Genomic DNA, 21,482 nt, shown 5'->3' on the forward strand with positions numbered 1-21,482 from the left:
TACAGCAAGTGTGTTTTGTTTTGTTTTCTCATCGAATAAGTTTGGATTTTTACAAAATTGTGGGTTGGGTTAGGTTAGCCGATGAAAATGCGTTGCATGCAGCATAACAAATAAAATGCATTTCGTATGTGTCCAGCGGCGTCTAAATGCTAATTAGGAGTATTAAAGTACATAATGAGAAAACAAAAAATAGTAGAAGGGAGAAGAACTATGTACACAATGAGGGATTATGAAAAATTGATGTGAGAAGAGATGTGATTAAGAAACATTTAGCCTTAACAACTGATAAATGATAAGTAGGTAATGGAAAAGCAACGTTAATTGCAATACATCCAGCACAACAACAACATATGATGACGACGACAACAACAGCAGCAGCAGCAACAGCAGCTGTAGCAAGTCTACATCTTGTTGATGCTGCTGCTGCTGCTGTTGCTAGTGTTGCCCAAAGACTCTGCGCTGCAGATGTGGGCGGTGGTGTTACGGTGCGTGTATAGACTGTAATAGTGAAGCCCACTGACTGAGAGCGGCGAGCGGAGAGTATTTGTGACATGGATAGGCTATTGCTATCGCCGTTTGATTTAGTTGTTGTTGTCGTTGTTGTTGCTGTGCTGGGATTGCTGCAGCTGCTGTTGTCGCTGTTGTCGTCGTAGCTGCCACTGGTGACGGCAACAAAGTTGTTGCTACGCAAGCTGACCATAACAACCCGACTTAAGGTGCATGGCATGCTCAAGCACATGGGGAAAGAATGCGCAAGGCTCTTCAATGTCAAAGTGTATACCAAATGTGTGTTGTACCTCACGCATTTTGAAGAAGGCCATGCCCGTTAGTAGCGCATCCGAAACCGGCCTGATGTTTGTGGACCGACGCGTCGCAGCTCCAGCTGATCGGCCACTTCCTGCAGACCGCCCTTCAGATTCTTGCACGACTTCATCAAGTATTTGATATCAAAAATGTTGGGGAAATAGATATGCAGCAGCTCAAAGAAATCGCTCTCATCGGCGGGTAGATTCTGATCGGTGAGCAGCTTAAGCAGATATCCAAAATCGTAGCCGGAGTGAAAGCAAAGCCATTTGATATTATCCATCAGCACAATGCCCGAGCTCATGAGCAGCTCGGCGAAATCAATTGGGTCAATGCCATCCTCTTCATGCTTCTTAAATTGAATGCCCGAATTCTGAAGCAAATCGATCGAGTCTTGCGCGTACATATCCTCGCTACAAAGAGTACCAGAGTTAAGTACGTTATATCGTTCGCATACACCAACACGACAGAAGCTCACCTTAGATTGAATTTAAAATTGAATTGCCATGTGGAGTAGCCCGGCGGCGTTTTGCCATCATCATCCATAAATGTAAGTCCCAGCTGTATAATCCTTAGTAAGTCAACATTGCATCGCAGCAATTGATAATGATAATCGGCGGTGGAACGAAATTCGCCAACGGGTCGCGCTACAACGCCTGGGAATTCTGTGTCCATGGCAACAAAATGATACTTCTGCACTACCTTACGTATGGTACGAAATTCCTCCTCCAGATTATGTTTCCACACGTCCCGTATGCCGCACTCCTCGTTGCTGGGTATATGCACCTGGCCATGCGCGCCGCCGCTGATGGCCGATGGCATTGTCTGTGAATGGTTAAGCTTTGTATAACACCTTTTGAAAAATATATATATCGTGAAAATATGTGAATGTTGGTGTGTTGCGGTTGTTGGAGCCCATTTGAATGATTCGTATGATTAAGAATTCCTCACAGCCATTTGTCTTCATTCGAATTCTTTTATTTTTTTTTGTTTCTTTCACAATATATATACATATATACATATATTTTTAAATATATGTATTATATATATATATATATGTATATATATCATATTTTCAAAATTATAGACAAAGAAGTCTCTGGCCCTATATACTTAAAATATACATACAAGTTATTCATAAGCATAATCAACAGACGACTCGATCTCTCGACATCGTTTCATACGTTCGTAAGTTCTATTCGAAACCTGACAAAAACGTAGGTTCTGCAGTATGTAAAGCGAAGCGGTACGTCGCTGAGTATAATATCTAGCATATCGACAAGTAGATTTTGCGCGATTAGTGGAAGTCTTTTCTTCCTCGACTAGACTTTTTTTGTATAAAAATTAATTGTGGAATCTTTTTTCAGGCATAAAACGGAAACTGGAAAATGTATCTTGACTCCTTGCTGAAGAGCTTGGATAGACTTTAAGAATACTTTATTGTTTGGTTTCTCTCTAGCTAATACAGTTATATAAAAATTTCCCACACATAAATTTCGTTGTTGACTATCTTTAAAATATACGATTATCATATGGTTCAACAGGGCTCCATTTGAGTGTATTTATTTATGTGTATATATAGATGTGTCCATATAGAAATTTCATAAATAGGATGTTAGCAACATAAAGATATACGAAGTAGCCAGGCCAATTGGTAAACACAGTCGGAATCAAAGAAATTGGTTTTTTTTTTTGTTTTTGTTGGTTTTTTTTTGGTGCGAATAGTTATTGAAAAACTTTTGCCAATTCTGCAGTTAGAAAGGTGCTAAAAATTTTGCTCGCTGCTAAAGAAAACAAATACACATAAAATTAAAATGGCAAAAGAGAAATTTAATTGATTGTTTTTTTTTTTTTTAAGGATTGGTTTACTTTGTGATTGGGAGTTACTTGGGCGCTACTTACATCGTCGACGGTCGCCGTCTGTTGCTGCCGCTGCAGAGCCGCTTCAGCCACCTTCTCACCAAAGTTAACCTTAAGCTATGTATAAGTATTTTTTTTTTCTTTTTTTCTTTTTTTTTTCGTGTGTGTTTGTTTAATATATAGTTTGAATTTAGTTCTCTGAGCTGTTTATTGTGCTCACAGCATTGCCTGTAAGAGAACGTTAAGTAACGTTGACTTCAAGGCTAGCGAAATTTGAATACTTAAACAACTGTTATTTGTAATCAATATAGAAAGGTAATAAAAACGAACATTTATTAAGATTTGGTAATCTCTCTTGCTAATCCTCTCATAGACAAAGAATCCAAATAAATAATCCAATCAAATTGCCATCTCTTCCCATCATGCTCTCTCGCTTCAATTTGACATTTCTCTCAGCGAGAGTGAAAGGAATAGAGAAAGAACTTACAAGTGTCAATACACTATTAGAGATGACACTCCGATATGTGCGTATATGTACGTATGTATATGCATGAAAGGCATTTTGGGCACTTGCTTGCATACCGCCTGCATGGGGTGCGGTTAAAGGTCATGTGATTTGCATTTGCAAAATAATGGCGACACATAAATCACAAAAAAGAGATAAAAAAAACAGAAGACGTTTAGCAGCACAATTTAAACTGGGGCACGACTGAATGGGCGACAATTTTTTGCCGCGCTTTAAATTGCAACCGCCTTTTTTATATTACACACTGTTTACATAGACGTATGTGTATGAGACAGCCAAGCGCACACAGATGTATATATGCATAAGTGATTGTAATCAACACACGCATATGGAGAAAATGTGTGCAGTTGAACATGAAAATCGAAGGCCGCCACCGTTGTAACAAGGAAGCCCTTATGCCTGCCAATGGCCTAAAAAATAAGTGATTTGGCATTACCTTGCCTCTGGAAACTTACCCATTTCATAGTATGCTTGTTATTTTACAAAATGCTTTTTTGGCTGCTGCTGCCGAATGAATTTCACTTTTCGGGCTTTCGGGCTTTCGGGCTTAATATATTTTTGTATCGCTGCAGTTAGCGCTAAGACGTTTTGCGGCTTTTGAGAATGGTAACCGAAATGAAGTCCGGTATTAGAGCGACGACTGTGGCGTTAAATAAATTAATTGGCGTGAATGTTGTTTATGTTAAAGTGCCATAATGAAAGAAATGAATCTGTGATAGTGTTAAAAACAGCGCAATGTTTCTAGTGTTGCACAACGAGAAACCAAGAGACAAAAACCTGGGCTGCACAATAACTTGTGGCTCTTTTTTTGGAATTTTGTTTAGCTATGTCTTACTGTGAATAAGTATTTAAAATAAACAAACAAAAATATTTTCATTATCAATGACTTACTAGGTTTAATTTTACTATAACTTTCGTTGTTTATTTTAAATGCCTTACAATTTCAATCATGTCAAATAGATGGCGCTGCTGTCTGTGGCTGAGCTGGCAATGCTTCACAAACAGCTGTTTTATTTTTTATGCGCAATACGTAGGTCGTTACAGAATTTGTTAAGTATATTGAAAATAAAACGTTACTTAATAAGTGAGTAAGATGTGCAATTTTAGTATTTTCATATAGGGATTATGTCACATAAATGCTTTTGGCTAAATTATAGATCCTCATGTGTAGTGAGTGAGCAGCGTACCTATCTTAACCCATGCATTCAGTAGGGAATTAGATACCACAGCGCTTTGTTGCCGGCAGCTACTGCGCCCAGTTTCATAGTTGTTTTGAAAGCAATAAGTAAGTGTTAAATATGGGAAACTTAAACAAGTGTACACTTAATTTGAAATAAATGATTTGCTAAGTGTATGATTTTAATGCTGAGTTTTCATGTCCGCGTCATCAGTGAGTAATTTCTTAGCATCTTTCACTTGGCCTAATTTTTTGGTATTGTTGACAGTAAACTGTTTAAGCGAAAGAGATGCTTGTAGTGTTGTTAAATACTGTTTTTCCACTTTTGCACATAGTCAATTGAGACGAATTGATTGACTCTCTGCTTTTCGTTTGTTGCTTATGTGCCTCAACCAAAACTAGTTTTCTCTTATCTTGCCAATTTCAAGCAATCAATTGGGCATTGACATGCGAGTGAGAGCTTTAGCGGTTAAAAAAGGCGGGCGTTCCATTGAGCCACACACACATGCATACACCCATTTACATGAAGACACTTGTTCAATTGTCTTGTAAATAGTGTGATAATAATGTGTCTGAAATGTGTCTTGATGTGGCATTAACCTAGAGCTGAGAACTATTTACGAAAATGTTTAAATCAATTATATTATGACCCTCATATATATATCATTTAATATAACATAGGATATAGGAATGCTTCTGGCTTCAATAATGAAAACAATAATCAAATAAAAAATAACCATAAAAAAAAAAACAAAAATAAATAATGAAAAATAAACAATATAATAATAATAATAGATTAAGTATTAAAGCAATTAAAGAATAAATAATATTAAACAATAATAAACAAATAATAAAATTTAATTTATAAAACAATATTTTAACTAACATCATTACAACAATTTTTTTAGTTTTATTATTAATAAAAAATAAAGTATAATAAAAAATAATATTATAAGACTGATGACATTGATCAATAAAATCAACACTTAAATAAAATAAATTATTAATAAACAATTAGAAAATAAATAAAAAATAAGCTGCTTTCAGCCACTCCTTGAACTCAAGTTTCGATACATTTATATATTAAATAAGTAAAGTTCTTATCGCGTGTAGCTCGTTTCTGATTATGAATGCAAATAGTTTCGTAATATAACAGGGGCGACTCATAGAGTATACCAAAGTTCTAAATAGAAACTCTAATCAACTAAAGTCAAGGTAATATTTTGCCTATAATTATATTTATGATTAAGTAAATAAAACTGAAATTTTAGTTCAACTGGTAGACGTATGTGTTTGCACTATATATACAAGTATATTCATACATATATATATATATACTATGTATGTAGTACAATGTGAATTTGATCGTTCGCACGACGATCACGTTCTGTGTCGCACTCTTATTAAATGAATTGAGTCGAATCGTGTGACATAAACAATTTCTGCACGCGATCGATGATTGCATTGAAACATTGTCAGTCGCCGAGCAGCTGTCGAGTCATTCTGATCGCTCTCTCAACTTGTTATCAATTTCTTGTATAAATTTCACCGAATTTTAGATTTTGTAGTTTGGTCTAACGTTGTGCAACGTGTTTATATTCCCAAGGTACATTTGTGCAAACATTTCTGTTTTTAAATTTGAAAAAAAAGACGGCCAATGGGATTTTAAGAAATATGTAAGAGTGTTGCAGCTCGTGCTAACAACGTATCTTCCCATTTTAAGCTAAATTTGTTATTGGGTTTTGTAATTAAATTTGAATTAATCTTTTGTTGAATTGATGAGAATTGCATAGAAAGGAGTGGAAGGACGGATCACAAGCAAGTATAAGAGAAGGAGGGTAAGATAGGGAAGAGGGTAAGATAGGAAAATAACGAAGGAGAGATAATGATAAAGAAAGAACTTGGGAGAGAGTGAGAGAAAGCGAGAGATAGAGAGAGAGAGAGAGAGAGAGCGAGAGAGAAAGCGAGAGAGAAAGAGAGAGAGCGAGACAGAAAGAGAGTGACATAGAGGTAGATCATAAAAAAAAAGAGAGGTAGACGTACATAGATAGATAGAGAGAGAGACATATATGTATAGATTTCTCTCTATACATATATAGAGAGAGAAATCTAGAGAGAGAGAGAGAAGTAGAGAGAGAAGTAAATATAAAGATGTTGATAGAGATAGAAAGGGAGGGCTTAATATAAAGTGAGATAGATAAATAGAGAGATATATAGATATAAATGGATATAAATAGAGAGACAAAGAGGGAGACACAGAGAAAGAAAATGAAACAATACATTTTAGCTTAATAATTGTTTAAAAAAGACGAAAATAATATAAAATGTATTTGTTTTTATCATAATACAGAGAATTGTTAAAATACTCTGAATATTATTTTTAATTTCATAATACCTAGTTTAATATTTCAATGGTCCAGAGAATTCAGTAGTCTAAACAGTTGTCGACAATATGTATTATGTATCTAGACTGGGAAGGCTAGACTGTATTTCAATTATATTTAATTGAATTATTGAGAATTGCACAGAAGGGCGATAGCGGTTGGAAGAGTGAGATAGATTGATTCATGAAATTTAAGAGTGTGTAGCAGTATGAGCATTAGTGAATAATACAGCTTGTTTATATGAATTAACATCAATAATTATGTTATGTAAGTATCAGGTAAACGAAATTTGTAAGTCATGAAAATCGCATTAATGACGAATCGGTTTTTAGAATACTATATAGTACAATATATAGTCAAAAATGTGTATTCATAAAGTATCTAAACGATTAAGAACGTGAAACATAATTAATTAAAATATCTTTGAACATTTTTGCAGATAGCTCAAGATGCCTTTAAAGAGCTTGAGTGTTTTGCTGCCGGGCTTGAAGTGGCTGCAAGGATATACGGCACAGGATGCGGTGGCTGATCTGATAGCGGGCATTACGGTGGGTTTGACGGTGCTGCCACAGGGCTTGGCCTATGCGACGCTGGCGGGCTTGGAGCCGCAATATGGCCTCTATTCCGCATTCGTGGGCGGCATTGTGTACGCTTTGTTGGGCAGCTGTCGCCAGGTCACAATCGGACCGACAGCATTGCTGGCTCTCATGACCAGCCGCCACACGGGCTTTGGCTTGGACTCGGGTCCAGCTTATGGCATACTCTTATGCCTGATCTCAGGCATTGTGGAGCTGGCAATGGCTGTGCTCAAGTTGGGCGCCCTGGTGGACCTCATTTCGTTGCCTGTTACCGTGGGCTTCACCTCGGCAACGGCCGTCATCATTGGCACCTCGCAGCTGAAGGGTTTGTTGGGCTTGCGTGGTGGCTCTGGTTCGGATTTCCTGAATACCATGCGCTCCGTCTTTGGCAATCTGCAGCAGGTGCGCCGTGGAGATCTGACACTGGGACTGGTCTCCATTTTTGTGCTCTTGCTGCTGCGAGTGAGTCGTTTATACAATTCTAATTGTGAGCTCTAACCTTTAACACGTTTATCTTACAGAGGTTGAAGAACGTCAAGCTGGCAAACCGCGTGAGAAACTTGCGGGCTCAGCAGCTGCTTAGCGGCAGCATTTGGGTTGTATGCACCGGACGGAATGCACTCGTAGTGCTAATCTCCAGTGGCCTGGCGTACAGCCAATGCAGGCAGCAGGAGAGCTGTCCATTCATACTCACGGGCAAGGTGAAGAGTGGCTTGCCAAGTTTGGCGCTGCCCGAATTCGAGACAACAATACTCGGCAAAAATGGCACTGAGGAACGACAGGACTTTGAGGATATGGTAAGCTAAGCAGTTGGTATAGATCACAGCTCGTCATACTTAATATATTTCGTCTATCATTGCAGCTTTCGGAACTGGGACCCTCGATGCTGATCTTGCCCATAATTGCTGTGCTTGGCAATGTGGCCATTTCTAAGGCCTTTGGCGGCGCTGGATTGAGTCCCACGCGCGAGCTTGTTGCACTCTCCCTGAGCAACATTTGCGGCGCTTTTTGCAGCTCGATGCCAGTGACAGGCTCCTTTTCACGCAGCGCTGTCAATCATGCGAGTGGCGTTCGCACGCCCATTGGCGGCTGCTATACGAGTCTACTAGTGCTTCTGGCCTTGGGTCTGCTGGCTCCTTACTTTCAGTACATACCCAAGGCGGCGTTGAGTGCTGTCATCATTTCGGCTGTGATATTTATGATTGAGTTTGAGGTCATTCGGCCGCTGTGGCGCTGCAGCCGACGTGAATTGCTGCCGGGTGCTATTACCTTTGTCATGAGCTTGGCAGTGGGCGTGGAGATCGGCTTGCTGCTTGGTGTTGGCTCAGATGTGGCCTTTCTCGTTTATCGCGCAGCACGACCCGTGCTTACTGTATCCAAATTGCAGACAATCAATGGCATTAGCTACATCCTGATCAGGCCCAAGCATAGCTCGCTGTATTTCCCTGCCATCGAATGGGTTCGCTCTGGCATCTCTAAGGCGCTGTCCACGCACGGCACAGCACCCGTTGTCCTGGACTGCGCTCAAGTTCATGGTACACCATTGAGACTACATTTTTGTATACCATTCACTAAAATCTTTCATGTTTTCGTCTTAGATTTTGATTTCACAGCCGCACGCGGCATGGGTAATCTGCACAAGGAGCTGGCCAAGGCGAATGTACCGCTGTTTCTTATGAGCGCTGACAAGGATATTAGCGTCATACTGAAAGAGTCGACAAACATTGTTTTTCCCACAATAGATTGCCCCAACGATCTGGAGTTCATTCTCGAGCAGAGTAAGCAACGCTTAATCGATTATATAGATAGATAATAATGCGTCAAATTTTCTACTCTTGCAGCACCTAATTACGAGCTGCATTTACAAGTTACTGCGCCGCTGGTAGAGTCGAACGGCGACGACAAAGTAACTGAACTGAGCACACTGAGTGCAAAAAGTACATGAACATATCGCAGCTTCGATTACAAACAGAATTGTTGACAACGCACACAGCTACAGCTACAGCTAAAGCTACAATTCAATACTCTTCCATAGCAGCTGATTTTTACCTCTATTCCTAGGCTTTAACCAAGTTTCAGCTACGTTTCTAACTGCTGAACATCTCACTTGTTCAATGTCATTCCTATTTATACCCCAATCGAATAACTTATTGTAAATTGTAAATATTAATAATGTTTTCTATGTTCAATTAGCTTAAGTTACGTTAGATTTTAGTTGCATCACTTACGGGTTACTTCATTACAAATCAAAAAAGAGAGAGAAAAATTAGATAGATTATGCAATAAATATATATCAATATATGAATTCATTACATAAAAGAATTGATTAAGACACTATTTAATTATGTCTGTTTGCAGCTAAAATGCTGTCACATACTTTACACAATTGGCAGAACGGCATAGCTGGCCACCTGACACATATTGCCGTGGTTGCGGGCCAAGCGCATGTAGCCCTCCTCTCCCCAGCCACCCCAGGAGTTCTTGATTAGCCAAAAGTCCTGGCCGTAACCAACGGCCAGCATGGCATGATTAACATGTTGGCCACAGGAAGGGTCGTTGAAGATGCCGCCCCGATAATGCTGGAATCTGCTTGCATCGACTGCTACCGAAACAGGACCCTTTTCTGCGACAACTTGAGCCAATACATTTTCATCGCGTCGCACTTGTGCCACTCGTGAGACTGTGGCTCCAATGCTTGAGCGACGGAAACGACAGTTTCCAACGTAGCCCTCATACGGATATGCCTGTTCATTGTCCACGCCTCTATTATCCTCCACATATTTTAAAGCACGTGACGGCCAGCCGCCGCGGCAGCCATAATTTTGATACCGCGCGGAGCAGTCCATTAAATTTTGTTCGGATAGCGGAATCAATTGCTTGCTCTTTAGAAAGTGCTGACCCTCCAGAGTGCCCGCAGCGGAAAATGCCCAACAAGAGCCGCATTTCCCTTGATTCTTCACTGCGGTAACAGCGCCCTTTGCACGCCAGTCTATCTCGTGGGGTATGTCAATGTTATGAGGCGCATAGATGAAGTCAATGCTGGAGGCAAAATCAGAGGTGTTCATATTTGACAGCATTATTTCCTGGAACTCCTCTGCCAGCATATCTGAGAATTGGTTGATGCCCATCATGTAGGTCTCCTCGCCTCTGGCATAGCGTGCGTTGTGCTCGTCGATGGTTTCTTTGTTGCGCTTAAAGATCTGGCTGCGCAGCTTCTCTTCGTAGCTGTTCTCGTAGCTCCTCTCATAGTCCACCTTGAAGGACTCAAACTCGACAGCAAGCACATCGTAGTTGAGTGCCTTACAGTATGCCACGGCTAGGACGACTACCAAGAAAACAATCGACTTCATCTTCAGCTTTGAGTCTTGAACAATGAAGCCAGCTTGGAAAGGTTTACTCCTTTATATATACCCATTATGTCCCGTATAATGTAATTTGCCCGTATCGAAATTACATTTGAATTTATTTGTGTGGCTAAGCGTTTATTATTGTTATACTCGTCCACGAAACAAAAAGAGAATATTGGCTGGGTGCAATGTCCTCTTCGCTGCCCGTTCGGAAATCCCTTAGATAAAAAGGATGTAGATAATTTTATATCTATTATATTAATACTAATGCCAATATTTGAGAAGCTACTATTCACCCTCTCTAAAGATTGGCCATATTAGAAATATATATAAATATATCTCAATCGACTTACAGATAGCTCTGCTTAATGTTAGCCTGGCCTATTAAAAAATATTTTTTTTTAAATAATAAAATAAAAAATTAAAAAATAAATTTTGTTATTTTTGGGATCTAAACGAGTATTATGCGGTCGGTTGCACCCGATTACAACGTTTTTAATGGTTTCTGATCAGTTTTTAGGTTTGTCAGGGGTGTTTGGCTTTACTATTTTTCAATATATATATATATTATATATTGAAAAAATATATATATAAACTAATCATCATAACGAGAATGGATAGCAACAGTAACATAAACGTCGATGTATGAATGATTTATTATTTTTTAATAAGTAATAATAGTATTATTATTATTCTACAAATGTGTACAAAAGACAAAACAATTTGTGCCCTATTTTTAGCAATGCAATAAAAATATTAAATAATTTTTATATATTTCCGCTTCTTTATTGTATTAATTTGAAAAACTTTAAAAGCCTTAATAAGTCTCAATGAGCCCTTCTTACTGGATTCTTAATTACTAATGCATTTTATATCACTCAACATTTTGATTCATGCCATTTCAAAAGCCTATTTAATTAACGCTGATTAATGAAATCTAAAAAGTTAGTCATATGCTGGTTTGTTTAATTTGATATGAATCGATGTCTATATATAATAAACACTCAATTTTATTCCAAATCCGACATGGACTGAGACACTGAGAAAAGTTTTGAACTTGAGGCTAAGATGGGTTACTTTAATTGCTGCCATGTCCTTCAGACAATGGGCAGAATGGCATAGCTGGCCACCTGACACATATTGCCGTGGTTGCGGGCCAAGCGCATGTAGCCCTCTTCTCCCCAGCGACCCCAGGAGTTCTTGAGCAGCCAAAAGTCGCCGCCACGCTGGTCGTGGCCGTAACCAACTGCCAGCATGGCATGATTCACGGGATCGCCACAGATCGGATCGTTGAAGACGCCGCTCCGATAATGCTGTAATCTCCTTGCATCGACTGCTACCGAAACAGGACCCTTTTCTGCGACAACTTGGGCCAATGCATTTTCATCGCGTCGCACTTGTGCCACTCGTGAGACTGTGGCTCCAATGCTTGAACGACGGAAACGACATTCTCCAACGTGGCCCTCATATGGATATGCCTGATCATTGTCCAAGCCTCTATTATCCTCCACATATTTTAAAGCATGTGACGGCCAGCCGCCGCGGCAGCCATAATTTTGATACCGCGCGGAGCAGTCCATTAAATTTTGTTCGGATAGCGGTATCAATTGCTTTGTCCTTATAAAGTGCTGCCCCTCCAGAGCACCTGTAGCAGAGAACGCCCAACAGGATCTGCATTCACCCTGATTTTTCACTGCGGTAACAGCGCCCTTTGCACGCCAGTCTATCTCGTGGGGTATGTCAATGTTATGAGGCGCATAGATGAAGTCAATGCTGGAGGCAAATTCAGAGGTGTTCACATTTGACAGCATCATTTCCTGGAACTCCTCTGCCAGCATATCTGAGAATTGGTTGATGCCCATCATGTAAGTCTCCTCGCCTCTGGCATAGCGTGCGTTGTGCTCGTCGATGGTTTCTTTGTTGCGCTTAAAGATCTGGCTGCGCAGCTTCTCTTCGTAGCTGTTCTCGTAGCTCTTCTCATAGTCCATCTTGAAGAATTCAAACTCGGCAGCAAGCACATCCTCGTAGTTGAGCGTCTGATTGGATGCCACGACTAGCGCGATCAACAAGAACACAACCGACTTCATATTTAAGTGTTAAACACTGATACCAGTCCGCAAAGTTTCGCTACTTTAAATACTCTTATCATGCCACGAATTGGTATATTTCCCTCATAAATTTGTGTGGCTGTGGTTATATAATGATGACGTTTCATATATAACATGCGTTCATTTTATTAACTCTTAAATTGAAAACATAAAATGAGTCTTTTCTAAGCACAAAAAGTTTCACATTCTGAGCTAAAAGAATTACGTGCATCTATCAAGTTATAGCAAAAAATGTTGCATACTCTGGGGCGCAATAAATTTTCTAAAAATATTCATTCAATTTCTATTTGCTATTCTTAATAATTCAAGACATTTATAATCCCTTGGAAATTTTTAAATGCTATTGTAATTGATTTAAATATTGTTTAATTAAATATTGAATTAATATATTTATATATTATATAGAAATATTAATAATATTTTTATTAGAATTTCATTGATTCATATTTAATTTCCTATAAAATATAAATATAATAATTTGTTAATATTGCAATCTGAAATTTTATTTTCCAGTTTTGCCGATAATAAAACTATGAAGAAAATGTATTAAATATAAATCATATAGTAAATAAAATACCAAATCTCTCGAATGCTACTTTCCCAGCATAATTAATCACGAGAACAAATCAAAGACGAAATTTCAGATAAGTTGCCATCGGGAATGTGTCACAAATCATTTGCCCCTCGAAGGCCACCCCACCTTTTCGGTGGAGGAAAGTGGAAATGATATTAGTGAAGTCGTTGATAAATAGAAAGCCACACAGAGATTGAAACAGTTGCTTGGAAAAATCAAAGACGAGAGCAACGAATCTAGTTTCCCCAAAAACAACAGCCACTGAAGCAAAACCTGGTCTCGTGTAATACAATCCGTGCGTAACTGCAATTACTTAGTACGTTCCGTGTGTCGCTGTGTATCTTTGTATCTTTGTATCTTTGTATCTGTCGGATGCAGGCGCAAGAGGTGAACAAACTCTGCTGCGCATGCGTCGCCCGTCTTGTGGTTTCTTCCCAATGCTCAACACCCTACCTATATAATATGAAATATTTGTGTCCATTTCCGTCCGTACGACAACTCCTGTTGCTGAGTTCAATGAACTTTGCACGAATCCTGACATCCACAGAGACTTGTTGCCACTGGCACAGTGGGTACAGTTGCTTAGCTGTCGAAGAGTTTGTCGTTCCGTTGTTTACTGGAGTTCTGTTTATAAAAAATTGATGCTATTAATTGAAAAACATATTGTATATAAGTACATTTATTTTTGGAGTCTGCAAAATATGTTTAGCTGTATCTATTGAATAGTCTGCAAAATATGTTTAGATGTATCTATTGCATCGGCTAACTAGTCTCATCTTATTCAATTAATGAGCTTATAGTGACATAGTGATATGGAGTGTAAAGGAGCTTAGCTCACGTATAATTGAATTTTGAATATTTTTGTATAAAATAATTTGGAAAGTGTCTCTCTATGTCTATCTAAAATTTAAAAAACAAGCAATATGTTTAATGATTACTTTCAGGAATTTCAGATTTATTCTCTTGTTTTCAAGTTGATATATAAATAAGTTGGAAAAATCTTTAGAAAATATTTAAGTTTATTCAGAGCTAAAGCCATTTAGAGACATCAAATATTGCATACCAGATCTGTGTTTTGACAAAGATATGAGACTCGTGGAGAACATTTAAGGGCAAGCTTATAAGATCTATTACTGCCTAAGTTTTTGAAAGTGATTTGTCATTGGTCATACTAAATTTTTATATATCACTTACAAAAACTTTGACTTCTATACTTCTGTAAAGAGACTCGTCGTCAGAGAATGAAGAAAATCGGGATTTGCATATTTCCGAGCTCTTTCGAAATAGACAGACAGAGCGTCTGCTGAGGTAAGGAATCTAACAGCAAAGTGACGGACCCGCGTCGACTGCACGTCCGATACGGCTGGTACTATTTTTAGATGCCTTTCGTCTTCGCCTTCGTCTTCGTGCTGCTCTGACTTCTCCTTGTCTTCGTCTAGTTAGGAGCCGAGGGTCTCTTGTTGCCGAGGGCTGATGCTTTGGGCTGTTCACAGTGTTCACAGCTCGAGCATCGATTCAATTGCATTCCAACGCGCGTTCGGTATAGAGAGAGAGAAACAGATACGGCAGCCAATTCGAAACGGATATAGATATAGATATACGTATACGATTTCAAATATGAATGCTGTGCCTTGGATTATCAGTGAATGTGTCTACGAAATTTAAGCATTAGTGATAAACAATTGTGCTCGGTTCCTATCAAAACATACCAAAAATATCAAAAAGGATAACTCACATAAATATATATACAAAATTAGTGTTAAAACTCATATTATAAAGCTCTTAATGCACAAATTTACAACTGCGGGGACTTTGGAATTTACTTTATTTCGAAAAGATAACTAAGAAGAAAAAATCGTTTTAAAATAAAATATAGCTATAAAGGTGTGTATGAAAAATTGTTGCATTATTTAATTAAGTATAACATTTAACTTTATATGTTTAATTAATGCCACTTATATTTATAAAATATTTTTTTGTCAAATAATATATTCATATTCATTAAATATTTGAATAATCTAATATATATTCTAAATATTAAAAAAAACTTCAATTTTTAATTTATGAACAAATATTAAAAACATCAAAATTAAAAAAAAAATTATTTAAATCTGTTTAAAATAAGAATTTTCGATGGATTAAGTTATTAAAATATTATTGATATTTATTAATAAAAATCAGTTAAAAATACATTTTTAAAGTATAAAAAGAAATATTATTTAATTTTATAAATATTTCAAATAAATCATAAAATATTTAAATTGAATTAAAAGAATTATAGTAATAAATCAGAGATCACATAAAACTAAAGCTTATGAAAGTGTTTATAATTTTTATGAAAATATAAATTAAGAACAAAATTTTAATTAAAATAAATTTTAATCAAATTACAATTTTTGACACTAGATCGATGTATATAAAAATACTCTGCATTATTTAAGTTTACCCTATATCATAAATGTATACCCTATATCAATTAAGTATACCCTACATTGATAGCTTCTACTTGAGTTGCCTTTCCCCCTGGTAAATGAGTAATGCGAATGTAATTTGATGTCAGGGCTGGTTGACAGAATTAGCATGCCTCTTCCATGTTGCATCAAATGCTGCAAGCATACCAAATATAGCGCCAATGAGTGACCACATCCCAAAGCATTTAAGTGCCAATGTCTGGAACAAAAACAGCTTCAATTTAAATTGGAAAATACGACTGAAATATGTCGCCGGCAGCTCCCCTTTCCACTTTTTCATTTCACTTTCCACAAGAGAAAAGAACAAACGACAAAAAAATCGAAAAAAAAACAATAAAGAAAAACTAAGGAAAAACGTAAACATCAAGCAAAAGAGTGAACGCAGCACAAGTTCAAGATTCTCTCACAGTTAGAGTCGGAGTCGGGGGGCTCCCAGCAGCTAAAAGTAGAAACACACGACGAGACGACGCAATAAACTGAATGCCGAAAGTAGTTTAATGCAGTTTGCTGGGGATCCTTGACTTTTGCTGCTGCGGCTGCTGCTGCTGTTCCCAACTGTTCCCCGATGCATTTTCCCGCTTTGGCGCACGACAACAACAACAAAGAAAATGCATAGCTGCGTTTAGGTCCTCTGCCTATGAGCATTGCCGATCCAGTTCCCGTTCCCGAGCCGATAGTTTGCTTGATCTATTTTTGGCCTAGCCAAGCCCAGCATTGTCTTGTCGCCTCGAGTAATTTGTTTGCTGCGCTAGTGTTTGTATGAAGCGTACACTGAAGAAAATAGTTTTTTTTTTTTTTTTAGGCAATATATTTATTTCTTTATTTTGTTGCAGCTTATTGTCTTAGACTCTATAGCGCATTTAGCTCTAAACCTTAACTAATGGGAGGGCAGATATGCCAATTATTCTGCACTTGTAGCTACTATCTTAATTAGTTCTAATATTGTCTAGAGGATGCAATCTCTTCAGTCTTCGCCTATTGTTGTTTATAGCCAGGTTGCTTGCGAGATGGTTAGGATGCGCTGCAAGTCTGTCCGCGTATCTTGAACTGTGTCGCCCAATGAGTTCAGCAACTGTGGGAATTGCTAAATCCCTATGTAAGACTGAGTTTCTTACAAACCAGCTGGCTCCAGTCCATCTGCGTAGTGCTTTATTCTGCAGGGTCTGAATTTTGTTCCTTGTAGTCTTCGCCGAGGAGCCCCATAGAGAGATACCATATACGAAGGTTGGGACAACTATTGCCTTGTAGATGGCGGCCTTGCTGCTGTAAGACAACTTGCTTGAAGCTCTCAGCATCCAGTCGAGGGTTTTTAGCTTGCTTTTGCATTTTGAGGTTACTTGACTTATGTGCGCTTTAAAAGTCAGCCTTCTGTCAAGAGTGATACCAAGGTACTTTACTTTTGAGGCTTTGGGAATAGTGGGCCCCAATGCAACGCTTGGGCAATCTCCTCTTCTAGTGGCGAAGGTAGTATGTACAGACTTTTGTGCATTAATGGTGATACACCACCGTTTTGCCCAGCGTCCGAAAGAGTCCAGATATTTTTGTAGTGAGTCTGAAGCTTCTTGCGCAGATACGTGACGTGATAAGATGGCGGTGTCATCTGCATAGGTCGCTATGAGTACTGCATCTGTACTTCCTATATTTGGCTCGGGAGTTGGCATATCTCCTGTGAATAAAGTATAAAGTGTTGGGCCTAGAACACTACCCTGTGGTACTCCAGCCATAATTGGTCTAGTCAAGGATACTGTTTGCCCCCTTGACACTTGGAAGGTTCTTCCAATAAGGTATGAGGATAGCAACGCGAAAAATGGGGCTGGAAGGGTGGTCCTCACTTTCTGCAGCAGTCCCAGGTGCCAAACTCGATCAAACGCCTGTTTGATGTCTAAAAAGACGGCAGAGCAGTACATCTTTTCTTCAAAGGCTCCAAGGATATGGTGCACAACTCTGTGAACCTGTTCCGGTGTTCCATGCTGTCTCCTGAAGCCAAACTGATGGTTTGGAATGGCCTCCTGGCGTCCCAGATGTGTCAGTACTCGTTCCAGAAATATTCTTTCGAATATTTTGGAGAGTACTGGCAACAGGCTAATTGGTCTGTACGACTCAATTTCTCCCACGGGTTTGCCAGGCTTAGGAATCATCACAATCACGGCGCGCTTCCAGCAGGCTGGAAAGTGCCGGATGCGGAGCATGGCGTTGTACACCATAGTTATGTAGTCTATGGTGGAGTCAGGCAGTGCTCTAAGGACTCTGCCGTTTATTAGATCATATCCAGGGGATTTTTTTGCCTTCACTCTTCTGATGTGTTCAAGAACCTCTTCTTTTGTACATCCAGTTATCTGGTCTTCAGCTGGGAGGGGCGAGAGAACGATGTCTTCTGTTGCTTCGATTTCTGAGGCCTCTGCGGTAATCACCGGCGTGAATTGGTCTTGAAGGTGGTTTGCAAAAGCCTCAGCTTGAGCTTCGTCTCCAATGTGCCAGGAACCAGAAATGCTCCGAATGGGATGACGTCGTATTGGCTGCCGTTTGAGCTTTCTTGTAAATTTCCATAATTGAAACTCTGCGTCAGTGGGCGATTCAGCTCGTACCAGCGCATCGCTGATACACCTCTTTTGAAGCAGGGCGAGAGCAGCTTTAAGATGCCTCGTGGCTTCGTTGTACATGGATTTGGCATCAGGCGTGCGTAATCTTAACCAGCGTCTCCTGGCCCATCTTTTGTGTATTAGTAGGTGTTGGGCCTCCAAGGTGAGGGGGATGTTGTACGGAGACTGTTGTCTTGTTTGGCAAGATGGTGGGGCGGCTTGGTGCGCAGCTTTGACTATTTCTTCCTGCAGTTTGTTTGCTGCGTAGTCCACGTCTTCAGGAGTGTTAAGTTCCATTTCTATGTGCAAAGAGTAATGGAGCTCGCGCCTAAAGACTCCTAAATCTGATCCTGCTGGCAGTAGTTGTTTCCTAATGGGCAAGGGCTGTGGCTGCGCGTGGATTGTGACTATTAGTGGCAGGTGGTCAGAGGATAGGTCCAAGGATTCTTCAATGGTCAATTGCCGGTCACAGATGCCTTTGTAGACAGCGAAGTCGATTGCCGAGGGCCTGTGTCCATTAATTGGGTAACGGGTGGGGGCTCCAGTCGCCAATATGCTGAATTGTAAGTTTTGAATCGCCTCAAATATGACTTCTCCGCGACGATTCGCACTATTGCTTCCCCAAAATGGGTGCCATCCATTCCAGTCGCCGCCGATGAGGGTCTTATTCAACCTTTGGCCTAGAACCTGTTCCATGTGATGATCACACAGACCAGTGTTTGGCGGAAGATAAATTGACGCAACTTCGATCGCTCCAATAGACGTAGGCAGGGTGATGGCTGAGACCTGCATTGTTGCGTTGCAAATTGGCAGTAAAGGTGTATGCGGTATTGTTGCTCGTATGAGGATTGAGGATCCACCAAAGCAGTTTGCTCCTTCACCATGAGCCTGATAGTGTTCGTATCCGAAAATTTGTGTAGTGGGGCACTCATGAGTTTCTGTTATTAACATTATATCTATGTTTTCTTGTGAGAGAAACGCAGCCAGTTCCTGAGTCTTGTTTCTCAGGCCATTGGCGTTCCAGATACCCACACGTAAAGCCATTATTTGTAGGCAAGCTTGGTTATGATGGCCATTAAACTGTTTAGCATGGTTGCTTGTTGGGATTGTACTTCTCGCATCGCTTTGAGCTCGGCATTAATTGCGTCAAACTGACGTTGTTGTTGCTGAAGCATTTCAGTGAACAAAGTGTCACTTGTGGTATTCTTATTTGACGGTCCACCTCTAGCGGCCTGTGCGTAAGAAACACCACTAATAGGCGTTGCAAAGCTCGTGGCTTGGGTAATGCTCCGGGGCCTTGTAATTTCGGAAGCAGTACTCGGACCCGTAGACGGTGTTTGTGTGGGACTCCTTTTTTGTGCTGGGGATTGCAATTTGCGCAACCGCTTGTATACTTGGCAGCCCTTATAGTTGGCTGGGTGCTGTAACTCACAGTGCACACAAGTTGGTGCCTGGTCCTTTTCGCGGGTGCAGTCTTTGGATGCGTGTTTCCCGGCGCAACGCACACATCTGGGAGCTTTGTGGCAGTAGCGTTGTGTGTGTCCAAATTCTTGACAGCGATGGCATTGTGTCAGGTCGTTGTATCTTCTTGGCAGTTCCACTGTGCAGCGTTGCCTGCAGACAACTCGAATGTCCAAAATTTCTTTGTTGTTGGGGGCCTGAGCCACGTCAACAAAAAATATATTTAGCGGTGTTTTGTCCATACGGCTCAGTGGGTTGTGCACATTTGTAATTGTGTGGCCTTTGGTTTCCAATTCCTTTTTAATTAGTGTTGTATCAGTGCTGGAGTGAAGCCCTTTGAACACGACTCTATATGGTTTGTCCTCCTTAAGCTGGTAGCAGTGGAACTCCAATTCCAGCTTAGTAAAGTGGTCTATAACTCTGCGATAGTCCTCACTGCATTGGGTTAATACACCTATGTTATTCTTCTTTGGCTTAATTACGTATGATTTAGCATCAATTACTTTATCTATTATCTGTTGAAGTAGGGCCACAGACTTGATGTTTGGACACCATATGGGGGGCGGACGAGGTTTCGGAGTAGTTTGCTGGTCGGTCAATACTGGGGCTTCTGGAGCTACAGGTGATTCGCTGTAGTCTTCATCTTCTTCTACGAGCAGTGAAAATCGATTTTCTGATATTAATGCTGCATTGCTGGTGCTTGGTTCGTCGAAGATGAGCCTTTTCTTGATGGTTTTTGGTGAATTTGGCTGTTTACGTTTCGTGTTTTTGTTGTTAGTGATGCCTTGCACGGAGGCGATATCTATTTTTGAGTTTATTGGCATGATGGAGGCTTGCCTATTTGCCATCACAACGTTAAGCTGGGCTTGCATTTCTGCATTTACCTTTACAGCTGTAGCGAGGTTATTGACATTAGATGTCATCGCGGATTGTGCTTTTGAGTGCAGGCGCACTCGCGCCAAGCGACGAAATTTCGTAAATTGCAATTAAAGCAATTGAGTTACGCGGAAGCAAGCGATAAGAAAACGCTGCGTGTGCGGTTTTTGTTGCTGTTGCGTTGAAGAATGCACCGCAAAGTTCTATTTTTAGAACTCTGCAGCAGTAGAGCTTAAGCGAAGGCTGTTCGAATTCACGTCTTTACAGGTCGAACGACTGATCGCGATTGAAGAAAATAGTGTTATGCAAATATCTAATAAATGGAGAGTCAGAGAGAGCAGGAGTTGGAGTGAGAAAAACCTGTTGGTGCACTTCGCCTAGAACTTTTAAGGATATGAGGGCATAAATGGCTCAATTTAAATAGACAGAAAAGGATCGTTCACATGCTGGTTCATTTGAACTAGCTCATTAAAACAAACTGCTGCAAATAATTTATTTACTTTTAAGCTCAGATAGGCTTAGCTTTACATCAGAGAGGTGAAGTCAGCTCCCATTTTCAGACTTTAATTTTAAAGCTAATTAAATACCTCTTCATACTAAAATCTTAAACTAGTTCCAATTCGCAGCAAAAGTCCAGTTGGTAGGTTACAAGAATAAGCTCTTAATTTACTTGACAACATGTTATGGCTAATTTGCCAATAATCCATCATTTTGCTTTAAGAACTTTACTTAGTCAT

At 39.7% G+C, this 21,482-nt stretch overlaps 2 protein-coding genes and 1 pseudogene across 3 annotated transcripts; 1 reads left to right on the top strand and 2 right to left on the bottom strand.

Moving 5' to 3' along the window:
* Window positions 1-74: 74 nt before the first annotated feature.
* LOC115483754 lies at window positions 75-4,079 on the bottom strand (annotated as a pseudogene).
* Window positions 4,080-4,366: 287 nt separating this feature from the next.
* On the top strand, window positions 4,367-9,586 carry LOC111604429 (sodium-independent sulfate anion transporter). Of its 2 annotated transcripts, none has more exons than XM_023322491.2 (6): window positions 4,367-4,475; window positions 7,191-7,791; window positions 7,851-8,126; window positions 8,192-8,864; window positions 8,928-9,107; window positions 9,171-9,586. In XM_023322491.2, exons 2-6 carry the CDS (start codon window positions 7,201-7,203, stop codon window positions 9,272-9,274), a joined length of 1,824 nt encoding a protein of 607 aa, XP_023178259.2. In that variant the 5' UTR covers window positions 4,367-4,475; window positions 7,191-7,200; the 3' UTR covers window positions 9,275-9,586. The 2 variants fall into 2 exon arrangements, with proteins under 2 accessions (XP_023178259.2, XP_023178260.2); XM_023322492.2 differs by lacking the exon at window positions 4,367-4,475 and adding an exon at window positions 4,488-4,580.
* Window positions 9,587-9,707: 121 nt separating this feature from the next.
* On the bottom strand, window positions 9,708-12,763 carry LOC115483755 (cathepsin L-like). Its single transcript, XM_030226002.1, has 2 exons — window positions 11,780-12,763; window positions 9,708-10,685 (listed from the first exon to the last, which is right to left on the bottom strand). Exons 1-2 carry the CDS (start codon window positions 12,761-12,763, stop codon window positions 9,708-9,710), a joined length of 1,962 nt encoding a protein of 653 aa, XP_030081862.1.
* Between the last annotated feature and the right edge of the window lie 8,719 nt (window positions 12,764-21,482).

Source organism: Drosophila hydei, unplaced genomic scaffold (genome assembly GCF_003285905.1).
Source record: "Drosophila hydei strain 15085-1641.00,03,60 unplaced genomic scaffold, DhydRS2 tig00000009-arrow-arrow-pilon, whole genome shotgun sequence".
In the NCBI taxonomy this organism is placed as follows: Eukaryota; Metazoa; Arthropoda; class Insecta; order Diptera; family Drosophilidae; genus Drosophila; species Drosophila hydei.